The 24,319-nt window shown below is 46.7% G+C and overlaps 1 protein-coding gene across 3 annotated transcripts in view; it reads right to left on the reverse strand.

Moving 5' to 3' along the window:
- Positions 1-24,319, reverse strand: part of CRYM (crystallin mu) — an 82,319-nt gene that overhangs the window by 18,196 nt on the left and 39,804 nt on the right. For all 3 annotated transcript variants that reach the window (XM_075319163.1, XM_075319162.1, XM_075319164.1), the window contains 2 exons: positions 17,370-17,491; positions 2,636-2,720 (listed from right to left, as the gene is read on the reverse strand). In XM_075319163.1, the coding sequence (XP_075175278.1) occupies positions 2,636-2,720; positions 17,370-17,491 (207 nt within the window). The remainder of the gene's footprint in view (positions 1-2,635; positions 2,721-17,369; positions 17,492-24,319) is intronic.

A 24,319-nucleotide genomic window follows, 5' to 3' on the forward strand; every position in this document is an offset into this window, starting at 1 on the left:
CAACTTTTATTATGTCGAAGCATTAACTCGCGTTCCTGGGAAGATAATGGGATTTGCTAACAAAGAAAGAATACAGAGGACTATGCGTGCCATTAGATGTTACCATGGAAATGTATACTGAATTTAGATTGATTGAAGTACATTGCTTGATAAGCCTTTTAACCTAAATACCAATCCTGTATTTCATGGGTCACGCTGACCCAGAAGAGCGACAAGTGAACTTTTTCAATAAAGAACCATTGCACGTGGTTGAACTATGTGAAAAACAGTAGCTCCATTATTACAATGTTCTTTATACTTGGCGAAATATAGAATTTATTTATTTAGAAAATGTTTCCACTACATTAATGGTCTATGAGACTGCAGAGTACAGTGCTGAGCGATTTCCGGCAGTTCCATAGACAATGAGGACCTCTCCACACTCACGATAGGACTCTATAGACTCAATCTCAGGGTTACTTGAGATCTCACTATTTGGATCCCCCAGCATTAAGGAACTTATCCCTAATCCTGCCACGATGATTATGAAATAGCAGGAAACTGGGGCTCCTACGCTGACCCACAAGCCCTAAGCTATCCCTAATTTCAGGGATACTCCTGATGGTGGAGATGCCTGAGTCTCCTTCCTGGCCCTGATCCTGACCACTCCTGATTTGATACCCTCTCCCCCAGGGAGTGACAAGACAGGTGTGAGATGAAACCCACAGAAATAGACAGACAGTGGAAACCTAAACTCTGTCACTCAGCACTCAGAGAGGTATAAGAGAATAAAAGATTAGGAGCAACAAACAAAACAAGAGCAGGAAGGACACAACAAGACAACAGGGGTAAACTCTACAACCACTCCAAGCAAAATACATACGCTTTCACCAGAAAGTCTCTGACACCAAGGCTCACAGACCAACACAGAATAAACTATGGCTGGCATGGGTAGAAGATTTCATCCAGCATAAATAGGAGGAGAGCAGATGTAATTGGCTTCCTAAACACATGTGATCAAAGGAGCCTAAAAAGGAGACTAGCAGAGATTAACTCCCGCTAGCCTGCCTATGAACCAGTCCAAAGCAGGTTAATGCCCGAGTTTGCCTGTGTTGATCCAAGACACCAGATATACAATCAGGCAAAGTGTCAGAATCTGCAATGTGAACACAGCCCATCGCCGCCATGACAGTCGGCGAAGTTTGTTCCAAAACTCGTTGTGACAAATCCTATGGGAAGAACCCTTTCAAGATGCCAAATATATTCAAGTGAAAACAATAGTATTTGTAGGGAGAGTGAATGAAGAGGCATAACAGCTTCTGGCGCCCCCACAGGCGAGGTGGCCGACTGCACTCAGATGGCTCGCTCAGCCCTGTGCGTACTGCATGTATGGAGCGGACTCAGGAGCTGAGCACAGATTCCTGCTTTCTTCCACAATCCACACCGAAGTATTACTAGTTTGCGCATAGAAGTTAAACTTCGATATTGGCCAGTGGTATATAGCAAGTTAAAATGCTGGGATCAGTGACAACAGCATTTATGAGGCTGGAAATAGGGCGCTGGTAGGATTCTTACGGCGGGTCTTCATGGGAGAAGAATAATTTTACAATATATGGCAATATCTCAGGTTCAAGTCAACTAGTGGGCATACTTGTAGTCAGGGCGGACATATCATTGGTGCAGCATGTGCAACTGCATAGGAGCCCAAGAGATTGGTGAGCTCATTTCTACCTCCAAAAAAGGTGGGATTGAGCATTTTGCTGAGTTATTGGACTGAAAAGGGCCCACATACTTTTTCTGCACAGGGGCTCTTTTCCATCTGTGTCTGCCAGTGCTTGTAGGATAGGGGACCGGATGATTGTAGGCATGATCGGCCTAGTTGGTGGGCATGGCCCAGCAAATCATTCGGCGAGCTATATTGCAGACCTGGTCCAATTATAATTGGATGTCGTATCTGTCACTTGTCGCTGTTGCTTGCTTGCAGTACACCGCTTGTTGAGTTCGTCGCTTCGGTCGTCGATAATGAGTGGGCATGGTGGCCTGCTTAGTGAGTAGGCGTGACAGGTTTAGTGCGCACTGCCTGGCGTCTACCGAGCACTGCGGTTGACCACCTGCTTATTTGGGCACGCTTAGTTGCAGTGTTGACCGGGAACGAAGTAAGTCGGTGAGGGCGTGTCGGCAATCGAGCTTAGTCAGCGGAAAACAATCAGCCAAAGGGCACTAACTAACCAGGTAGAGCATGCAGAAGGAAACACCGGACCACCCCCACCAACTAAGCCGGTCACGCCCACTTCCGGTCCCCGATACCGCAAGCATGTGCACTAGTGAGACTAATAAATATTGTAAAATTGTAAATAAAATAAAAAAAAGGATATGTATATATTTATATGATATATTTGAAGACACACGTATACACACACACACACACACACACACACACACACACACTCTTCTTAACATTGAAGATACAACATTTAGTAGAGTCAAAGCTGGTTAATAACTAAAATTCTGTAGACACTATAATAACCTGAATTAATTACACCATGACACCTTTTTCATGAATTTGTTTTTTTGCAATTTCTTAAATTTTTGCATCTTAAATGTACACTCAGGCATTTTTGACTCGTACCAGATATATATTCAATAGGTTTCTTACCTACTGACTTAAAAACAGTTGTTTTATTTGGAAGAGCGGGTTTTGTTCCTTTGAGTATTTCACCAATTTCTCCAAAAATAGAGGCCTAAATGAAAAATTAAAAAAAAAAAAAAAAAAACAATCAAAATATATTTACGTTTTCCACTTCTGCCTCTTAAACATCAGCCTAAAAAAAGAACAACTAAGAATCATTTTGTCTGTGGCAATGTCTGAGCTCGGAGCCTTTAAATGGTTATAGCAAAAGTATTAAGTTATCAATCGACAGGATAAGTAATATTATGTGAATCGGTGGAGGTTTGACCGCTGGGATCGTCACTGATCCCAAGAGTGAGGCTCTGAAATGCCCCATCAGAGATTTGGTATTGCCGCGCATGCGCACCCCTGCTCCACTCATTACCTATAGGACCGCTGTAGACAGCTGAGTGTAGCTACTCAGATTGCACATCTGCTTTGGACATGCTGTAATTTTTCTTCTGGGCTTATTAGCGATTGCATTCTACCACCTAATATACCATAATTAGCTCCTGTCAGACAACCAAACTGATTACCGTGGAGATGTAAATCATAAATGTTCATGTTAATTACAAGCTATGGAATATTAAATACAAAGTTGCTTTGTTCTACCAAGAACAATAGTTAAATATAACTATGATCTATATTTTAATTTAACTTTAATTGAACAGTTGTGAAGACTTTAAGCAGTTGTACTAAGTTTTCTTTTCAAGTTATCACCTATCCAATGGATAAGGGATAACTTCCCAATTGATGGGGGTCCAACCGCTGGGAGCATCAGCGATCTCTGAGGAGCCCCATGCAAAGGGAAGCAAAATGGAGGCAATTGCCCTGCAAACAAATGATTTTGATAACCAGCCAAGGTAAAGCAGACAGCTAGGGGCTGGTATTATTAAGCTGAGAAAGCCCATTGTTATTTGGCCCTTCCCAGCCTAAAATTAGCAGCTTGCAGCTGCCCCAGAAGTCGGGCATCCAATAGATTGTGCCAATAATCGGCTAATATTTTTGGGGTTGATGTCAGTTGTGAGTTGACAGCTAGCAATATGCCCAGGAGTTAGTAATGGAGAGGCATCTGTCAGACACCCTCGTTACTAACCCGGTAAATGTAAAGTTAAAAAAAAAAAAACACAAACACTGGAAAAAATAGTTTGTTTGAGTAAAGACTCCCCCACATTAGAAAAAAATCCTCAAATTTTCGATGGAATCCAATTGGGGTATAATGACTCCCCTACACTCCCTTGTTCACCAATTTATTAATTTAAAATAAATCCTCAAAGTTCATATGTAATCCAATGGTGTAATGTCCCACAACGCCCATCGAATCCTACGGAGCTTTGTTCTCAGAACGAAGCTCCATAGGATTTGATGGGCGTCATGTGACATAATCCAATTGTGTTATGTCAGAACTTCAAGGATTTATTTTAAATTAATAAATTAGTGAACGAGAGCATGTGGAGGAATCATTATTCCCCAGTTGGATTACATCTAAAACTCAATTTTTTTTAAAAATGAATAAATTGGTGAATGAGGGAGTATGGCGGAGTCTTTATTCATATGAACAATTTTTTCTGTAGCTGTGTTTTTTTAACGGTCTACTTATCGGGTTAGTAATGGAGGTGTCTGGTAGACACCTCCACATTACTAACCCCTGGGCTTGATGACAAGTGTCAATTTACAGCCCCTATCAACCCCAAAAGTATTACCCTGATTGCCACTGCACCTAATGGATGCCCCACTTGTGGGGCAACTGGTGGTTGCTATGTTTAGGCTGGGAAGGGCCAAATAACCATGGGCCTTTCCAGCCTGATAATACCTGTCCCCAGTTGTCTGCTTTACTATTGCTGTTTATCAAAAATAGAGGGACCCCACAACGTTTTTTTTTAATTATTTAAATAAATAAATTTTAAAAAACATTGTAACGTGCCCTCTATTTTTGATAGCCAGCCAAGTTAAAGCAGACAACTAAGTATGAAGGCCCCAGCTGTCTGCTTTACCTGCACTTATAAAAAATAGGGGGGACCACACATAGTTTTTTTTATTTATTATTCACACCAGAATACAGGTAAATACGTTCCTCCTTATTACTGCATTTAAAATCTATTCACTCAGATCTCAACAAGTATCCCAGAGCAAGGGAGACATAGGGCCAACCCTGGCATGTGCACTTCCCCAATGCAATCAGACCTGACTTTGGTAATAAAACCCCAGCATATTATTTGTTAAAGTCTCTAGGTCAGTCATCTAATTCCATTGTTTTCACTGGGGATAGTTTGTAGATTGACCTCTAGCTTGGCCAAGGTCAGAGGCTGTTACAGAGCCGCTCTGGCTTCTGCTGACAACTCAGGCATACTGATATTGTTAGCGTCATTGTGAATGGATTTAGAATTGTAAGCGGAGAAAAAAGAGGTAGGCAAAAAGCACTCAGCTCACTGAATAATATACAAATATGACAAGAATTTTATTAATGAATCATTCAGTGCAAAATTTTAAAAACATTTAAAAACATGACACTAGCTCCACGACCTGAAAAATCAATGCTGGAACAGAGCAAAATAAGCACAGTAATAACAAGAAACTATCCACAGAGCTGACTGCAGCAAAATGTGTTAGTACAAAGCCCAGAAATGCCAACCTGAGTAAAACCAGCCGCCTGTAGGAAACCAAATAATGTGGTATCAGTGCAATATAAATCACAGAGCCGGTCACCAGGGCAAGAATAGGGCATAAAAACAAGGCCTAGCACCGTACAACCATATAGGACCCAAAAGGCTGGGTCTGAGCAGAACAATGGAATATACACATACCAGCAAGGGAATGATAACCCAGAAAGAGGTCCGAGGAGAGTAATACCTAAATAAGGGCAAGGTGAAAAGCCATATGAAAGTGTCAAAAAATAGAACACCGCCCGACGCGTGTCGCTCACAAGAGCTTCATCAGGGGAGGGTAGTGAGACAGGAAAATAGCATACATATATATACAAGCACATATAATCACAGATAAAATACCGGTGTGTCAGTAATCAAAGCTGTATGTTCGGCGTCCGGAAATGGATTTAGAATTGTACACAACCTCATAATATACAGTGGTTCTTCAAGAGCTCCATAATATCGGTGGTTTATTTTAAAAGCTCCTTCTTATTAAAATTGTACAAGCGATGTCAGGTTCAAGTCATCTTAGAAGACTAATAAGTCCAATGGGGAAAAAAAAATTCATATATATGTGTGCACGGTATATCACAAAAAAAGTACACCCCTCACATTTATATCTTTTCATGGGACAGCACTGAAGATCTGACCCTGTGATACAATGTACAGTGTCAGTGTGCAGCTTGTATAACAGAGTAAATTTGGTGTCTAAATAACTCAACACACAACCATTAATATCTAAACTGCTGGCAACAAAAGTGAGTACACCCCATGAGTGAAAATAGCCAAATTGTGCCCAATTTGCCATTTTCCCTCCCCAGTGTAATGTGACTCATTAGTGTTATAAGGTCTCAGATGTGAGGGGTGCACTCACTTTTGTTATATATAGTATACTCTATATACACACACTGTAAAATACAGGGTGATTTTGTGGCACCCCAGGGTTGCCACAGTAACAACACAAAGGGTTAACTCCCCACACACAACACCAAGACCTCCTGGCCAGAAGGGGGAGACCAAGCTGCTTCCCTGTATATTCTGGTGGAAGGAGGAAATGGTCAGGAGTAGTTTCGGTTTGGAAGTTCAGTGCAGAGCACTGAGAAGGAAGGATCTGCAGGTTGGAAGCTGGCTGTAGCTCACCTCAGGATCCACTGACCAATTCCAGGCCTAGCTGAGGGTCTGAGGAAAGGAGAAAGCGTACACAGAGGAACATTCCTGGGAGACAGAGCATTGCAGAGCTCATCCCCAGTGGAGCACACAGAACGGATGCTGGATCCGAGACTGCAGGTTACATACTGCACAGTGAACACCAGAGAAGTGAGGATTCCACATTCTCTATCTGTACCACAGACACAAGCAACAAACGCAGAGTTCAGGAACATACAAGTAAGGACTCGAGTTGCCTGTCAGGTCGGTACCTAGGAGCAGAGCAGAGCAGAGCCAGCTGCATAGTTCACTCAGCAGCGGGGCCACAGACACACAGTGCAGGCAAGGAAGCCAAAACGGCCCGGCTGGGTGGGAGAAACCCTGAACCCCTCACAGACTCCGTGGACAGTACTCTGCTGAATACCATCATCAGTAAAGGACAAAGAAACTGCAAAACCGTGAGTCTGCCTGTTTATTGTGCTCGTGTCCTGCACTCCCTCCATAGACTAACATACTGCCCCGGGGAAAAGGCTCTACCCGTGGGGAGCCGTCCCATCTCAAGCTGCCTTCCATCACCCCGGAGGTTCTGCAGCAGCGGTGGTCATCTCTGATCACATTCCACGGGTGGCGTCACGAACATAACCCCCCTTTTTATTGTGGAACCAGGGAGCACGGACCGGGTCACGACACCGTGATCCCCTTTCCAGAAGCAACCCCTTGGCCCGGTTCTGGGTATCCCCTTAACCCCTGGCGACACAACTTTGGCGTCACGAACAGGATGCGGACTGGACCCGGCTGCAACCCGGGTGACGTGTGCCTGTAAAGACTTATTGCATCGCATAAAAGACTTGCACTGTGAATTGTTGCAACAAAGAACGGACTTTAAACTTTGCAAAGATACCTGGAAAAATCCAAAAACATCATTGGTAAAATTTTCCAGGCGCCATCTTTAATCACGCCATTACCTGCTATGCGCGGGAAAACATCGCGCCTAAACTAAGACTCCGCCTACCGCTTGCAGAGGAGGTGCTGCGACCCGAACGGAAACGCAGAAAAGTGTCCCAGGCTTGCTGTCAAGAAGACTGGTGAAATTAACTAAGGGGGCGCAAAGATGTCGCAGCAGGGAGACGCTGTTGTACCCGGCGGTGCAGCGGCACCTATCATGCCGTTCCTGATGCCGTACACCCCGGGTGCAGTGTGGCTGCCGCAGTACTCAGGTGAGCCCAACACACTTAATGACTTTATCGGAAAGCTAAAAATCTACTACAGCATGTACCCCCTGACAGAAGCCCAGCGTGTTGGTATGCTTATGGGACAGTTAACTGGCAATGCCCAGCGGGAGGCTACATCCTGGCCGGACGATGCAAAGGACACTGTAGAGCATATAATAGCTGGACTAAAAGCAGCTTTTGAATCCACTGCTGGCAGCCGGGCTAAAATGAGGTTCTTTGGATGCAAGCAAAAACCTAGAGAGAGCGCAAGAGACTTTGCCTTAAACTTACAGGAGGCGCTCAGAGCACTTAAATTAGCAGAACCTGCCTTAGCCCCTGGAGCAGATAAGCTGCTGATAGACCAATTCCTGGATGGACTCTCATCCCCTTCCCACCGGGGACAACTGAGCATGATGGTGATCCAGGATCCAGGACTAACATTTGCCCAGCTAAAGGATAGAGCCATCCGCCTCCAGCAGGTGGAGGAGCCGCAGGATATAGACTCTGTTCAACACCTTACAGTGGCACCCCAGCAGCCAGTAATGCCGGTGACATCGGCCATGTCAGCGGCTGTTGCTAACCACCTGGAGCCGATCACTAATGAGGCTCTACATCAAAAGCTTGAAGCCCTTACAGACACTGTTGCTTCCATGGCTAGAATCGTCCAGGAGCTGCGTGGATCCAAGTCTGCACCCAAGATTGAGCTGGCGACCAGCAAGGAGGATGTCCCATGGATGAGGCCTAGGAGATACCAAGCGACGAGAGGACGACCCAGCGACCGCTACCAGCCGGATGGACAGCCCATTTGCCGCCGTTGCAATGAGCCAGGTCACTTTGCCCGTGAATGTGCTTTAAATGGGGATCCCCTGGGGAGGCGGGCCGCTCCTCAGGAATGAACTCTCAAGGTCCTTCACCCTGGCACGACAAGTATGTGGGGGGACGTCCAGTCATCCCCATCGTGCTGGATGGCATTCCGCTCAACGCCTTGCTGGACACTGGTTCCCAAATATCATCAATTCCGCATGTCCTTTATAAGAGGTACTGGGCTGATTCAGACGTTAGCAGTGGTCCATCTAATGTTGCATTGAATATATGGGCTAGCAATGGTGAATTAGTACCACAGGTTGGTTTCAGAGAAATGACCATTAAGATTGGGAGAGTAGAATTGCAGAATCAGGGTATTATCATTGTTGATGTTGACCGACGAGAACGTGAGCCAACTATGCTGCTAGGAATGAATGTAATTGAAAATTGTTTTGCAGAGGTAATTACTGTCTTGCAGCAGATCGTCGAGACTGCCAAACCTGGGCAACAGAGACTCCTGCAGAAGGAAATTAAAGCCTTGATGCTGAAGCAGCAGGTAGAAATGTCAGGAGGTGAAATTGGCAGTGCAAGGGTAAGTGACCCAATACCTATTGTAATTCCTCCCAAAACAGAAATGCTGGTCTGGTGTAGAGCTGCAATAGGCATCAGAGGGCGAGACTATCAGGCCCTGGTAGAACCTGTGTACTCAGACAGTAGGCCCACTGTATTGACGGCCAGAGGAATAGTTGAGGTACACAGGGGAAGAGTGCCAATACGCCTTCTAAATTGTGGGGAAGATGAGGTCACCCTACCAAAGTATGCTACCATGGCTAAGCTATATACGGTTGATAACAACGCCATCACCACCGTTGAGCCCTTGAAGCCGTCAAGTCAGGCGGAAGACAATGGCTCAGAGGGAAAGCTGGAGGATTGGTGCCAAAAGCTACATGTAGGCACCGATTCTACACCCTCCCATCAAAAGCATGGAGTATACAGGGTAGTGAATGAATATGAACAAATATTCAGCAAACACCCATTAGACTTTGGGCAGATCAAAGGGGTAGAGCACACTATACCCACAGGTAACCATCCACCCATAAAGGAGAGGTATAGACCAGTACCACCGGCTCACTACCAATGCGCCAAAGACATGCTCAAAGAAATGAAAGAAGCAGGGGTAATAAGAGACAGTTGTAGCCCCTGGGCAGCCCCACTAGTGCTAGTTAAGAAAAAAGATGGGACCATGAGGATGTGCGTAGACTACAGAGGGATCAACCGCATTACACACAAGGATGCATACCCATTACCTAGGATAGAAGAGTCATTGGCTGCATTAAAATCCGCTACTTACTTTTCCACCCTAGATCTGACTAGTGGGTATTGGCAAGTTCCTGTGGCAGAGGCTGACAAGGAGAAGACAGCGTTCACCACGCCGATGGGCCTCTGTGAGTTCAATTGTATGCCGTTTGGACTCTGCAACGCACCTGGAACCTTCCAGCGACTGATGGAGTGCTGCCTAGGACATAAGAACTTTGAAACTGTCCTCCTGTACCTGGATGACGTCATAGTCTACTCCAAGACCTATGAACAGCATCTACAAGACCTGGCAGAAGTGTTTGAAGCCTTATCTGGATACGGCATGAAAATCAAGCCACCCAAGTGTCACCTTCTAAAGCCAAGGGTACAGTACCTGGGACATGTCGTGAGCTCAGAAGGGGTAGCACCAGATCCTGAAAAAGTTACCGTGATAAGAGATTGGCCGAGACCCACCAGCGTGAAAGAGGTGAGGCAATTCCTGGGACTGGTAGGCTACTATAGAAGATTTATAAAAGGGTTCACGAAGCTAGCAGCTCCCCTACAAGACATCCTGGTAGGACAGTCAAAGAAGTCTGCAGCCCGAAATCCTCCTTTCCAGTGGAGTGATGAGAGAGAAGAGTCCTTTAAGAAGTTGAAGTGGGCACTGACAGGAGAAGAGATCCTGGCATATCCAGATTACCATCAACCCTTCATTTTGTACACGGATGCCAGCAACGTAGGACTGGGAGCAGTATTGTCTCAAAAACAGGAAAGCAAGGAGAAAGTTATTGCCTTTGCAAGCAGGAAGCTCCGGCCTACAGAAAGAAACCCAGAGAATTACAGCTCCTTCAAGTTAGAACTACTGGCAGTAGTTTGGGCTGTAACAGAGCGTTTCAAACACTACCTGGCAGCTGCAGAATTTACCATCTTTACTGACAACAATCCGTTGACCCACCTGGACTCTGCAAAATTAGGTGCGCTGGAACAGCGATGGATAGCCCGACTGTCAAACTACAACTTTGTCATCAAGTACAGGGCAGGCCACAAGAATGGGAATGCAGATGCCTTATCCCGGATGCCACACTCGGGGAACGTGGAAGAGGAACCGGAGGGACTGGAAGAAATTGAGCTGCCGGCCTTTCACCGTCCTAAGGTGGGACAGTATCAACCAAGTGTCTACCAAAAACAACAGCAGGCAACTCTCAACCCATTAGCACACCACGGATGGGCTGAAACACAAGACAGTGATCCAGCTGTGAAGCTAGTGAAAGAACTGCTTACACAACAAGGTGCATACCCTAATCAGAATGCCCCAGCTGAGACACAACATCTCTGGAAAGAGAGAGGTAAATTGTTCCTGTACCAAGGGAAGCTCTGTAGAAGGCACACCAATCCAAAAACACATGAGTTGGTCTGGCAGATCATCGTGCCCAAGAGACGTCAAGATGGTTCTGGAAGCTTACCACGACGGTGCTGGTCATTTTGGTTGGAAAAAGTTGGAAGTGCTCTTAAGAGAAAGATTCTACTGGGTTGGCATGAGAAAATCAATTGAAGATTGGTGTAGAAAATGCGGACCGTGCAACCTCAGAAGAAAGGATCAACAGAACCAGAGAGCTCCACTCCAGTCCATAGTAACCAAGCAACCACTCGAGCTAGTCGCATTAGACCACGTCAAGTTGTCACCAAGCCGGTCCGGCTATGTCTATGCCTTAACCATCGTGGACCATTACTCACGCTTCTTAGTGGTGGTACCCGTGAAAGACCTTACAGCTAGAACAGCAGCTAAAGCATTCCAGACGTACTTTTGCAGACCCCATGGTTACCCAGAACAAGTCCTTGCAGATCAAGGTCCAGCTTTCGAATCACAGATCTTCCAAGAATTCTGCAACATGTATGGCTGTAAAAAGATCCGCACAACAGCATACCATCCCCAAACAAATGGCTTATGTGAGAAGATGAACCATATTGTGATTGACCTGTTGAAGACCTTACCAGAGTCAGAAAGAAATCAATGGCCAGAGAAATTGCCAGACTTGGTGGACTTGTACAATCATGTCCCGGTGAGTTCTACAAACTGCACCCCCGCTTACCTTATGCGTGCAAGGCCCGGTAAACTGCCAATTGATCTAGATATGGGAATTCTGAAGCCAGATGCAGAAGTTCAAGAATCCAATTGGGATACCCTACGTCAGCAGCAGTATCGCCAAGTACAAGAGTGCGTAGAGAAAAGTCTCCAACAAGCTAGGGGAAGACAGGAGAGAACCTTCAACCAGCATGCTCTAGCAACCCCATTGCAACCTGGTGACCAAGTTCTCAAGAGGAAACGGCGCACAAACAAATTGGATAATCAGTGGGAAACCACCCCATATACAGTCTTACCATCCAGTATGGATAATCCCAAAGTGTGTCTAATCAGTAAGGATGAAGGAAGGACATCAGCTGTCGTGTCAAGAGATCAACTCAAACCGTGTCCTGAAACCCTGAAGACACCAGAAGTCACCTTACCCATACAGGTACAACCTGTCAAGAAGGAAGAAGATGTATTCCATACAGTCTTAGGAGATTTCCCAAAAACATGGCCAAATTACTATGGAGCAGTAGTAGTCCCAATGATCGCCTTCCCTCAAGTGGTGGAACCAACATCAGAATCCATACCACAAGAAGTCCCAAGACATGAAGAACTGGAAGTTGAAACCGTAGAGGAAGAACAGATTCCTGGTCCCAGTGAGCTTGCCAGTCCTACAGTCAGCTCCCCATCCTCACAAGTACCAGAAACACCAAATAGGTACACTTCCACCCACACCATTATGCTAAGTACACCCAGTACACCAGCAGTACGCAGGTCACAGCGTAGTACTCAGGGTCAGATACCAGCAAGATATAAAGACTAATGTGAAATTGCATATAAAATGTACATATGTTATAATGTTTATATGAAAAACCGTAACAGTTTAGTGTACAGAAAAGGTGAGAGAAGAGTGGTGTAAGGTGGCAGCACGGAGAGTTACAACTTGATCACATTGTTGGTGGCCCGAGGGCCGTGAGGTCTACTGCACTTACGACCAGAGTAGAGACACCTTTAAGAAGTGTTTGTTGATTGAAATGTTTATTTAATTGCAACGTTAAGACCAAAAGCCCAGTACCTACAGAGACTATACTGTATGAACACTTATATATTTATGAACATTTTGGACTCTTTTTGAGCTTTAAGGTTTTTGTATTTTTTCCTTTTGAGACTCTGTATATATATAATTGTTGTGATAACTTGTTTGTTTGTTTCACAGTCCCGGAGTACTGTTCTTCACTAAGGGGGAATGTGGCACCCCAGGGTTGCCACAGTAACAACACAAAGGGTTAACTCCCCACACACAACACCAAGACCTCCTGGCCAGAAGGGGGAGACCAAGCTGCTTCCCTGTATATTCTGGTGGAGGGAGGAAATGGTCAGAAGTAGTTTCAGTTTGGAAGTTCAGTGCAGAGCACTGAGAAGGAAGGATCTGCAGGTTGGAAGCTGGCTGTAGCTCACCTCAGGATCCACTGACCAATTCCAGGCCTAGCTGAGGGTCTGAGGAAAGGAGAAAGCGTACACAGAGGAACATTCCTGGGAGACAGAGCATTGCAGAGCTCATCCCCAGTGGAGCACACAGAACGGATGCTGGATCCGAGACTGCAGGTTACATACTGCACAGTGAACACCAGAGAAGTGAGGATTCCACATTCTCTATCTGTACCACAGACACAAGCAACAAACGCAGAGTTCAGGAACATACAAGTAAGGACTCGAGTTGCCTGTCAGGTCGGTACCTAGGAGCAGAGCAGAGCAGAGCCAGCTGCATAGTTCACTCAGCAGCGGGGCCACAGACACACAGTGCAGGCAAGGAAGCCAAAACGGCCCGGCTGGGTGGGAGAAACCCTGAACCCCTCACAGACTCCGTGGACAGTACTCTGCTGAATACCATCATCAGTAAAGGACAAAGAAACTGCAAAACCGTGAGTCTGCCTGTTTATTGTGCTCGTGTCCTGCACTCCCTCCATAGACTAACATACTGCCCCGGGGAAAAGGCTCTACCCGTGGGGAGCCGTCCCATCTCAAGCTGCCTTCCATCACCCCGGAGGTTCTGCAGCAGCGGTGGTCATCTCTGATCACATTCCACGGGTGGCGTCACGAACATAACCCCCCTTTTTATTGTGGAACCAGGGAGCACGGACCGGGTCACGACACCGTGATCCCCTTTCCAGAAGCAACCCCTTGGCCCGGTATTGGGTATCCCCTTATCCCCTGGCGACACAATTTACTTGGTCATTTTCCAGTAAAATTGCTGTAACTTAAAAAAGAGAGATGGTTCACCATTCTGAAATTTGGACTGTACATGGTTCGGTTCATAAGAAGTGAGAGTGCAATGAACCTCAGCGACAAGAAACATCTTTGCGCTGAGTGGTCTTGCCGACATGTTACCCCACCGGTCATCTCCACTATGAGATAGAATTGCTGTGCACCGGTGGTGCTTGCATTTTACTCCTGATTAATTCAATCTTCATTTGCAAATAATGTACAGATACAGTTTGGAGGAGCACGTTTTCATGGAGAAAACGTATTGGAAAACTGAGTGCTTAAAGAGATACCAAAGTGAGTTTCTAAAGACGTTTGGAGGTTAAACTCCACCGTCCAAACCGAGCATTCTGTCATTGGTGAAGAGGCTGGAACGTACAGGATAATTACCGGATAAATATGATGGAGGATGTCTGAAAATGTCTGAGGAAACAATTCAAGATGGGAAACAGCGACTTCTGGTATCTCCATGTAAAGCCACGAACATGACCCTGGAATTGTTGACTCCGGTCTTTCCATACTCCACCCCTCCTTTCCCAATTCTTATCTAAAATGACTGCACAGACACCAATTTTTCTTTGGATAATTTTGGCCAAAGCAGCCAATTATTAAACAGAAATATATAACAAATAAAAACATTGCAATATGGTAGGGTCCTTGAAGCTACATACCCTGGTGATTCCTACCAACCGAACCATAAACACCAACTTGCCCCCAGCCGTTACCCACACTGGCTCAGGAGCACCAAACGGTAAGGGTTAATCCTCTGTTAACCCAAACCACCCACAGAGACCCCGACATACCCCGTCGGGAATCCCCACAAAATCACCAGGTGACCAGCCATTCTGCCAATGAGGGCATCCATACCCAGATGGATTCCCCGAACCAATATTTTAACCAACTTCAAGGACCCACCAATAAAAACTGCCACCCAGCCACTACGACCCGTAAACAACCCCGCACCCCACCCCCTGAACATAACAAACATACCCCACAATATGAGGGAGGGCGGGTGGGACTGTCACTACTGTCCCCAAGAGCGGGAAATGTGCCGCTCCTCCCCCCTGGTCATTGTTTTATTTTAAAAACGGGCTCGCTCTCCCCCTCCCCTCATGACACCTTGACCTCCCCACCAATCAAGTGTCATGAGGGCCTCCGCAAATGCCCCGGGGGGAGGGGGGGGCAATGCTCCGTCCCTTCTTTACAGACACTCCGGGAGGACATATAGCAAGAAATTCAGGCTATGACCCCACATGTCCTGCAGAATACAGTCAACAATATGGAATGGCGCGTGCATGCTTGGATGAGAACGATAGACATTTTATACACCTGCTGTACAACATCAGCTTTTCATGAACATGTATTGTATGTACAGTCCAAATTTCAGTACAAAAGATCATCTCTTTTAGAAGTTACAGCAATTTTCTGGGTAAAATATCGAGTGAATCACACTGTACACCGTGTGCACAATTATTAGGCAAGTTGTATTTTAGAGGATTTTTTTTATTATTGATCAACAACTATGCTCTCAATCAACCCAAAAGACTCATAAATATCAAAGCTTAATATTTTTGAAAGTTGGAGTGGTTTTTTTTTTAGATTTGGCTATCTTAGGAGGACATCTGTTTGTGCAGGTAACTATTACTGTGCAGAATTATTAGGCAACTTAATAAAAACCAAATATATTCCCATCTCACTTGTTTACTTTCACCAGGTAAACCAATATAACTGCACAAAATTTAGAAATAAACATTTCTGACATGCAAAAACAAAACCACAAAAAATTAGTAACCAATATAGCCACCTTTCTTTATGATGACACTCAGTTCCTTGATCTGTTTACTATCAACATTGTGTGCAGCAGCCACCACAGCCTCCAGACACTGTTCCGAGAGGTGTACTGTTTTCCCTCCCTGTAGATCTTACATTTTATGAGGGACCACATGTTCTCTACGGGGTTAAGATCAGGTGAACAAGGGGGCCATGTCATTATTTTTTCACCTTTTAGACCTTTACTGGCCAGCCACGCTGTGGAGTAGTTGGATGCATGTGATGGAGCATTATCCTGCATAAAAATCATGTTTTTCTTGAATGATACCGACTTCTTCCTGTACCACTTCTTGAAGAAGTTGTCTTCCAGAAACTGACAGTAGGTCTGGGAGTTGAGCTTCACTCCATCCTCAACCCTAAAAGGTCCCACAAGTTCATCTTTGATGATCCCAGCCCATACCAGTACCCCACCTCCACCTTGCTGGCGTCTGAGGCGGAGTGGAGCTCTCTGCCTTTTACTGATCCAACCTCTGGCCCATCCATCTGGCCCATCAAGAGTCACTCTCATTTCATCAGTCCAAAAAACCTTTGAAAAATCAGTCTTAAGATATTTCTTGGCCCAGTCTTGACGTTTTATCTTATGTTTCTTGTTCTAAGGTGGTCATTTTTCAGCCTTCCTTACCTTGGCCATGTCCCTGAGTATGGCACACCTTGTGCTTTTTGATACTCCAGTAACGTTGCAGCTCTGAAATATCGCCAAACTGGTGGCAAATGGCATCTTGGCAGCTCCACGCTTGATTTTCCTCAATTCATTTTGCGCTTTTTTTGCCCAACACGCTTCTTGCGACCCTGTTGGCTATTTGCCATGAAACGCTTGATTGTTCGGTGATCACGCTTCAAAAGTTTGGCAATTTCAAGATTGCTGCATCCCTCTGCAAGACATCTCACAGTTTTGGACTTTTCAGAGCCCCTCAAATTTCTCTTCTGACCCATTTTGCCAAATGAAAGGTAATTGCCTAATAATTAAGCACACCTTATATAGGGTGTTGATGTCATTACACCGCACCCCTCCTCATTACAGAGATGCACATCACCTGATTTACTAATTGGTAGTTGGCTCTCAGCTTATACAGCTTGGAGTAGGACGACATGTATAAAAATTATCATGTGATCAACATACTCATTTGCCTAATAATTCTGTACACAGTGTATATACTGCACATTATGGAGCATGATGTCACTGCCATGCGTTCCCAGTCACGGGCACACCAGCATCAGCTATCGGCCTCTGTTCGGCCTGCAGTGTGTCATGCAGTCTAGGGACCCAACTGGTCTCTGCGCCGCTATACACTTCAGCGATGTGTCCTCTAACGCACATCCATCTGTTGTAGATGCTGGGCCTGGTCATGGTTATGGTCTCTGTGACCGCGATCGTTATGCCCCTGGGAAGTGTTCTTCTTCACTGGACACTATTGGCTAATGTTTGGGGAAAAACAAACAAAAAAACAAATGACTCTTACCCCGGATAACACAATATCCCCAGACTCCTTCTGACTGGCCTCTCTAGTGTCCACGTACAGCACACAATTCTTCATCAGAGTATCATCCAGTTCTCTCCAGTCCGGTCGGCAAGCACCGAGAGCTAAAACAGAATTTTGTTTTATTTAATCTTTAAATCTCTACATTCAGAGTATAGACATGTCATGAATGACTATATTAATTTTAAACCATCCTTGTAGCCAGTCTGTCAGCATAAAATGACTGTTAAAACCTAGAATAGGTGTTTAGTATTAATGGGCGAGCATGCTCGGCACTACTCGGTAGTCGATCGAGCATCAAGGGTGCTCAGCTACTCGCCGAGTATCACAGATTCTCGGATGTTTAGTCAGTGAAACAATAAACACAAAGTGCTTCACTAAATGATGTGTGCAGGCACCCCAGTGAGAGCCACTTGCAGTCTCTCAATGGTGTTTTTTGGGGGTTAAAACAACCTTTTTGGATATACTGTGTGGTCCGGTGCCTAGGGCGGCGGTTCGCAAGGGGCGGCGCCAGGTGTGAGAATTTAAAACAAAAAAAAGTTAAACTTCCCTCCCCTCTCTGGCTTTTCAGGTGCTAGACAAGAGGGAAGATAGATATAAAATACGCAGGAGAGGAGTGCTGAACTGCTGAGCCAAGGCTAGGGTACACCAAGAGTCTAAGCTAGATTTGAAGAGTCTTTTTTTGCTGATAGACTCCCTTTCATTCACTTGTCATTATCCAAATGCACAATGCAGATACATTGAAGATACCATTCATTTAAAAAGATCCAATACTTTGCTGGATGCAATATATGGCTCCATCCACATCCCAAGGACTAGTCAGACTCATAAAGTGTTATGTTTTAACTTAAAGAAAAAATAATAGCACTGCCTGCAGCATATTCTTCCCCATCGTATGGGCTAGAGTCTGCAATGGAGGCTCAAAAGCAGATGTGAACAGTCTTACTAATAAATTGATTTAAGAATGCCCTATCACATACTACAACCTCATATATTAAAAGTAAATACAAACCTGGTGGATATTTAGTAGATAAAAATTACATCTAAGAAATTAAAAAAGAATTGGTGCCTTTGAAATATGGTGCTTGTAATGCTCACTGCTAATGTAGGGGCAGCAAGAGGGGTTTAGTGGACCCTCTGGACCACAGGAGGGACCTAGGCCTACCCTTTAGTGGGAGGGCAGTGACCGGGACTGTGACAGCTGACCCCCAGGAGAGGGACTCGGGTACGCACACAGATGCAGGCGAGTACAGGTAGGGTGACTGGGGCAGACAGGTAGGTATGGACAGGTATGGTGGGTATGGCAGGGACAGATAGGTATGGGAAGGCAGACTTCGGTACAGATGACTGACACAGGAATAATGGGACCTGACAACTAGCTAGACCAGGGGTCTCAAACTCGTCAGAGTAAGTGGGCCGCACATAAAAAAAATTTAAGGCAGAGGGCCGCATTCCTTTCAAATTTAATACAATACAATATAATTGCTAATCAATTATTTCAACTATTATAACAATGCTACATTAGTATGCGCTGAGAATCAAAAATACCGTGAAGCGAAACGTCATTTTTTTATATTATTTATTTGTCAAAGAGAGTGGGCATCTGTGATTGGCATCAGCATCAAAATGTATAAGCAGATTCCAGGTTATTCCAACAGCCAAGCACAGACACTCATTCTCTGTCACAGCATTAAAAAAAATCACATAGCGCTCCGCAGTATTTTTGATTCTCAGAACAGATAAAGCGGACAGGTACGGGCTGCCACCCCCAGCTGCCTGGCTTTACATTAGCTGGCAATCAAAATACAGGGAAGCCCAATTGTTTTTTTAATTAAATAATGGAAAAAAAAATGCGTGGGCTCCCGCCATATTTTGATCACCAGCCAGGTAAAACCAGACAGCTGAGGGCTGGGATTCTCAGCGTGGTAAGGCCCAAGCATTTTGGGCCCCCCGCAGCCCACAACCGCCCCTGGAAATGGCGCATTCATCACCGCTCTATTTCCAGGTGCTTTACCTGGCTCTTCCAGCGTCTCTGGTGGCAGTGGCATGCTGGGTAATAATGGGGTTAATACCAGCTTTGTATTCTCAGCTGGTAGTAAACCCGAAATTCATGGTGTCCTGTCAAATTAGATGTGACCACCATGAATTTTTAGTAAACAGTAAAAAAACACAACACAGAGAAAAATATTTTTATTAGAAATGAAACAAAAAACACATTTAGGGACTCCATCTTTTTTAGAAAAAAAAAAGCTTCCCTCTGACGTAGTCCAAAGTCAATGTCAGCTCAGCTTCATCGCTCTGAACAGATGAGCGTCTGTCCAGACCGACAAGAAGGCTGAGACTGAAAGTTACATTTTCTGGTCTTCCAGTCACCATCAAAATCATTTTTATCATCATCATACACACACAGCCACCATCATCATCATACAAACACACATGGCAATCATCATCATCATCATCATACACAGCCATCGTCATCATCATCATCGTCGTCACTCACAAACAGCTACCACCACAATCATCATCAGTCACACACAGCCACCACCGCCATTATCATCAGTTGCACACAGTCACCACCACCATCAGTCACACACAGCCACTACCGCCATCATCATCATCATCATCATCAGTCGCACACAGCCACCACCACCAGCATCATCATCATCAGTCACAAACAGCCACCACCGCCATCATCAGTCACACACAGCCACCACTGCCATCATCATCATCAGTCGCACACAGCCACCATCACCATCATCAGTCACAAACAGCCACTACCGCCATCATCATCATCAGTCACACACAGCCACCACCGCCATCATCATCATCAGTCACAGCCACCACCGCCATCATCATCATCAGTCACACACAGCCACCACCGCCATCATCATCATCAGTCACAGCCACTACCACCATCATCATCATCAGTCACACACAGCCACCACCGCTATCACCATCATCAGTCACAGCCACTACCGCCATCATCATCATCAGTCACACACAGCCACCACCGCCATCATCATCATCAGTCACAGCCACCACCGCCATCATCATCAGTCACACACAGCCACCATCACCATCAGTCACAAACAGCCACCATCACCATCAGTCACAAACAGCCACTACCGCCATCATCATCATCAGTCATACACAGCCACCACTGCCATTATCATCATCAGTCACACACAGCCACCACCGACATCATCATGATCAGTCATACACAGCCACCACCGCCATCATGATCAGTCACACACAACCACCATCAATATCAGTCACACACAGCCACCACCGCTATCATCATCATCAGTCGCACACAACCACCATCAATATCAGTCACACACAGCCACCACCGCTATCATCATCATCAGTCGCACACAACCACCATCAATATCAGTCACACACAGCCACCACCGCTATCATCATCATCAGTCGCACACAGCCACCAACGCCATCATCATCATCATCATCAGTCACACACAGCCACCACCGCCGTCATCATCATCATCAGTCACACACAGCCACCACCGACATCATCATGATCAGTCATACACAGCCACCACCGCCATCATGATCAGTCGCACACAACCACCATCAATATCAGTCACACACAGCCACCACCGCTATCATCATCATCAGTCGCACACAGCCACCACCGCCATCATCATCATCATCAGTCACACACAGCCACCACCGCCGTCATCATCATCAGTCGCACACAGCCACCATCACCATCAGTCACAAACAGCCACTACCGCCATCATCATCATCAGTCATACACAGCCACTACCGCCATCATCATCATCAGTCACACACAGCCACCACCGCCATCATCATCATCAGTCGCACACAGCCACTGTGGCGCCCCTGACCTGGTCAGGCACCACTGAGTACTGCACCCATGCTGGGGACAGTACAATACAGGTAATCCAGAAGGCTGACCGGGGTGTGGAACACAGGCGCATAGTGATCAGGTCTCACACATGTACCCATGAGAGGACCCCTGGGGATCCCAGGAGGGGGAAAAGCCTTCACCTTCACTGGAATAGTGGAGGGGGCCAAAAGCCTCCATCTCCTCTCAAGGGGTGTGGTAAGAGAGTCTGGTTGCTAGGTGGCGTAGGCAGGCACAAAAGGGAAAAGAGAAGGAGGAGTAAACAGTCTAGAGTCTGCAGCAGAGTGTGGAGGAGTGAGGAGCAGGAAAGTGAAGCTCAGACAGGAGCAGCAGTGAAGGTCCCAGATGTGAGCCGGTTCAGAGCAGAGTCCAGGGAGCTCCGAGGAGAGCTGACCCCTTCCCCTGGGCTGCTGTAGTCTGACAGCGTCCGCGCAGTGGCTACCGACGGGGGAGAACGGTCAACTAGGAGTGCTACCCGAAATCCATCTTCAGCTAGAGAGAGAGCAACGGAGTGGGAAGTAAGGAGACTGCTAGAGAGTACCAGGCCCAAACGGGCGGCAGATCCCGAAGCGGAGATAGATCCAGCTTTCTTTTGCTAAACCTGCCGGTGTGGGGCTCTCAAAGCCCACGCCACAACACCACAAAAGCCGCAGCCACGTAGCCACAGTTAGGGCCCATAGGTCACAGGAGGCAAGCAGCTGGAGTGGCCTGGTCCAGGCGACAAGCAAACGGCAAACGAAGGGGAGAGAGGCTGCAGCATCTTCCCTGGGTGACCCCCATAGGGACTCAAAGTCGGGGTTACCCCAAACCACCAAGGGCTAAGGAAGGCGAGTTAGTAGTCACCCTCACAAGTCAGCCTGAAGGACACCTGGTTCCCACTTGGTTCATCCCAGCTACGCCCGGGTCACTCACCCTGCCATCAACTGTGAGTAAAAACCCTGAAAGACATCCTGCCTGTGTTGAGTCATTCTGCGCCTTGTAGTTCTACACATCTACACAGGGCCCTGGGGCTTGCCTCACTCTCAGGAGGCTACTACAACTGGCTGCACCCACCATCAGCCCCAGGCATCCCTTAACCTGCAGTGGCGGTCCCCCACTGACCGCAAATCTGAGAGTGGCGTCACGACAAACTATAAAGAAGGTTCCCTACCTGTGACCAGACAGATCCATCTACGTGGAGTCCCTGAAGGTAATGCACCGACACAGCGTCCCCGGGGCTTCACACCACCACTGCCTTCATCATCATCAGTCGCACACAGCCACCACCGCCGTCATCATCATCAGTCCCACACAGCCGCCATCATCATCATCAGTCACACACAGCCACCACCGACATCATCATGATCAGTCATACACAGCCACCACCGCCATCATCATGATCAGTCGCACACAGCCACCATCAATATCAGTCACACACAGCCACCACCGCTATCATCATCCTCATCATCATCAACACACAGCCATCATCATCATCATCCACACACACATACAGCCATCATCACCATCAACACACACAGCCATCATCATCATCATCATCATCATCATCATCATCCACACACACACAGCCATCATCACACACACACAGCCATCATCATCACACACACACACAGCCATCATCATCATCACACACACACACAGCCATCATCATCACACAGCCATCATCATCATACACACACACACACACACACACAGCCATCATCATCATAAACACACACACACACACACATACATCATCTCACACACACACACACACACACACACATACATCATCTCACACACACACACACACACAGCCATCATCATACACACACACACACACACACACAGCCATCATCATACACACACACACACACACAGACACCACAAACGTTCTAACGTGCCCTATGCTCTTGTTCCTTCCGCTGCACCCGCCGGCAAAGCAGCTGACGTCAGCGCTGCTCAGGTCGCGCTGCTGAGCTCGAGTTGAATGCCGCCGTCGATTGCTTCACCCTGACATCTGATTGAACTTCGGCTTTGATTGCTTCTCCCTGGTGGCTTCTCCAATGCGGAAGTGCAGCCGGCCGCGGCTGCAATGTGAAAGTGCGGCTGGCGACCGCTAAATGACTGGAGGCAGTGGAGGGCAAATATCAAGTGTTCTGCACTGTGTGTCTGCGGGCCGCATAAATCAGACTGGCGGGCCGCATGCGGCCAGGGGCCGCGTGTTTGAGAACCCTGAGCTAGACAGACAGGACAATGGCTAACTGGGAACATTGGGAGGATGCCTGAAACACACAGTGCTTTCAAAGGCATTTCCAGGAAATGGTGCCCCGGCCCTTTAAGAAGAGGGCTGGTGTGCGTGCGCCATAAGCACATTCCTGGGGAGCCTGTGTGGTGTGCACAGGACCCGGGGGGAAAAGGAGGCAACAGCACATGTGGATGACCAGGGGAGGATGCGACCCAGCCGTGGTGGTGAGTAAGTCAGTGTCTCTCCAGGGACACCAACAGTACAGTGCTGATGTAGTGGTTGAGCCTACCCCCTACCAGTACCAGCACAGTTAACCCGGAATTGTTAAAGCTGTTTTAATAAAAGTGTATTGTATTATATTGTAGTGTTAGGGCACCCCCTAGTGGCCGGGTGGGACGGCTGTCGCCACAGGGAGAGGAGGAGCCGGCAGAAGCCCAGGGGGAGAGTGTGTGCTTGTGCGAGAGAGAGGTTGTTGGATCCGGGACGTGAGAGTGTGAAGATCAAGGGGCAGAGTGTGGGGGCTGAATGAAAAAGGGGACGCCGGAGAGAACGGGAGTGGATGGATCCTCGTGAGTGAAGCAACCGGTGTGGGTCCGGGGTGTGTGTAACCGACAGTGGGAGCCCGGTGAAGTGGAGTAATCAGGGCACAGCCCCACGGGAGGATTTGTCAGGGCAGGTTGTCCCCCAGCCCAGGAAGTTTTACCTGTCTGCAACCGCCGGATTAAGACTGCGTGTGTCAAGTGTGTTAATAAATGTCTTTTATTTGCATGACAACTGGCCTGAAGACTATTTGTGCCACCATCGACGACAACACGACCA

The sequence above is a fragment of the Anomaloglossus baeobatrachus genome, chromosome 7, assembly GCF_048569485.1.
Source record: "Anomaloglossus baeobatrachus isolate aAnoBae1 chromosome 7, aAnoBae1.hap1, whole genome shotgun sequence".
In the NCBI taxonomy this organism is placed as follows: Eukaryota; Metazoa; Chordata; class Amphibia; order Anura; family Aromobatidae; genus Anomaloglossus; species Anomaloglossus baeobatrachus.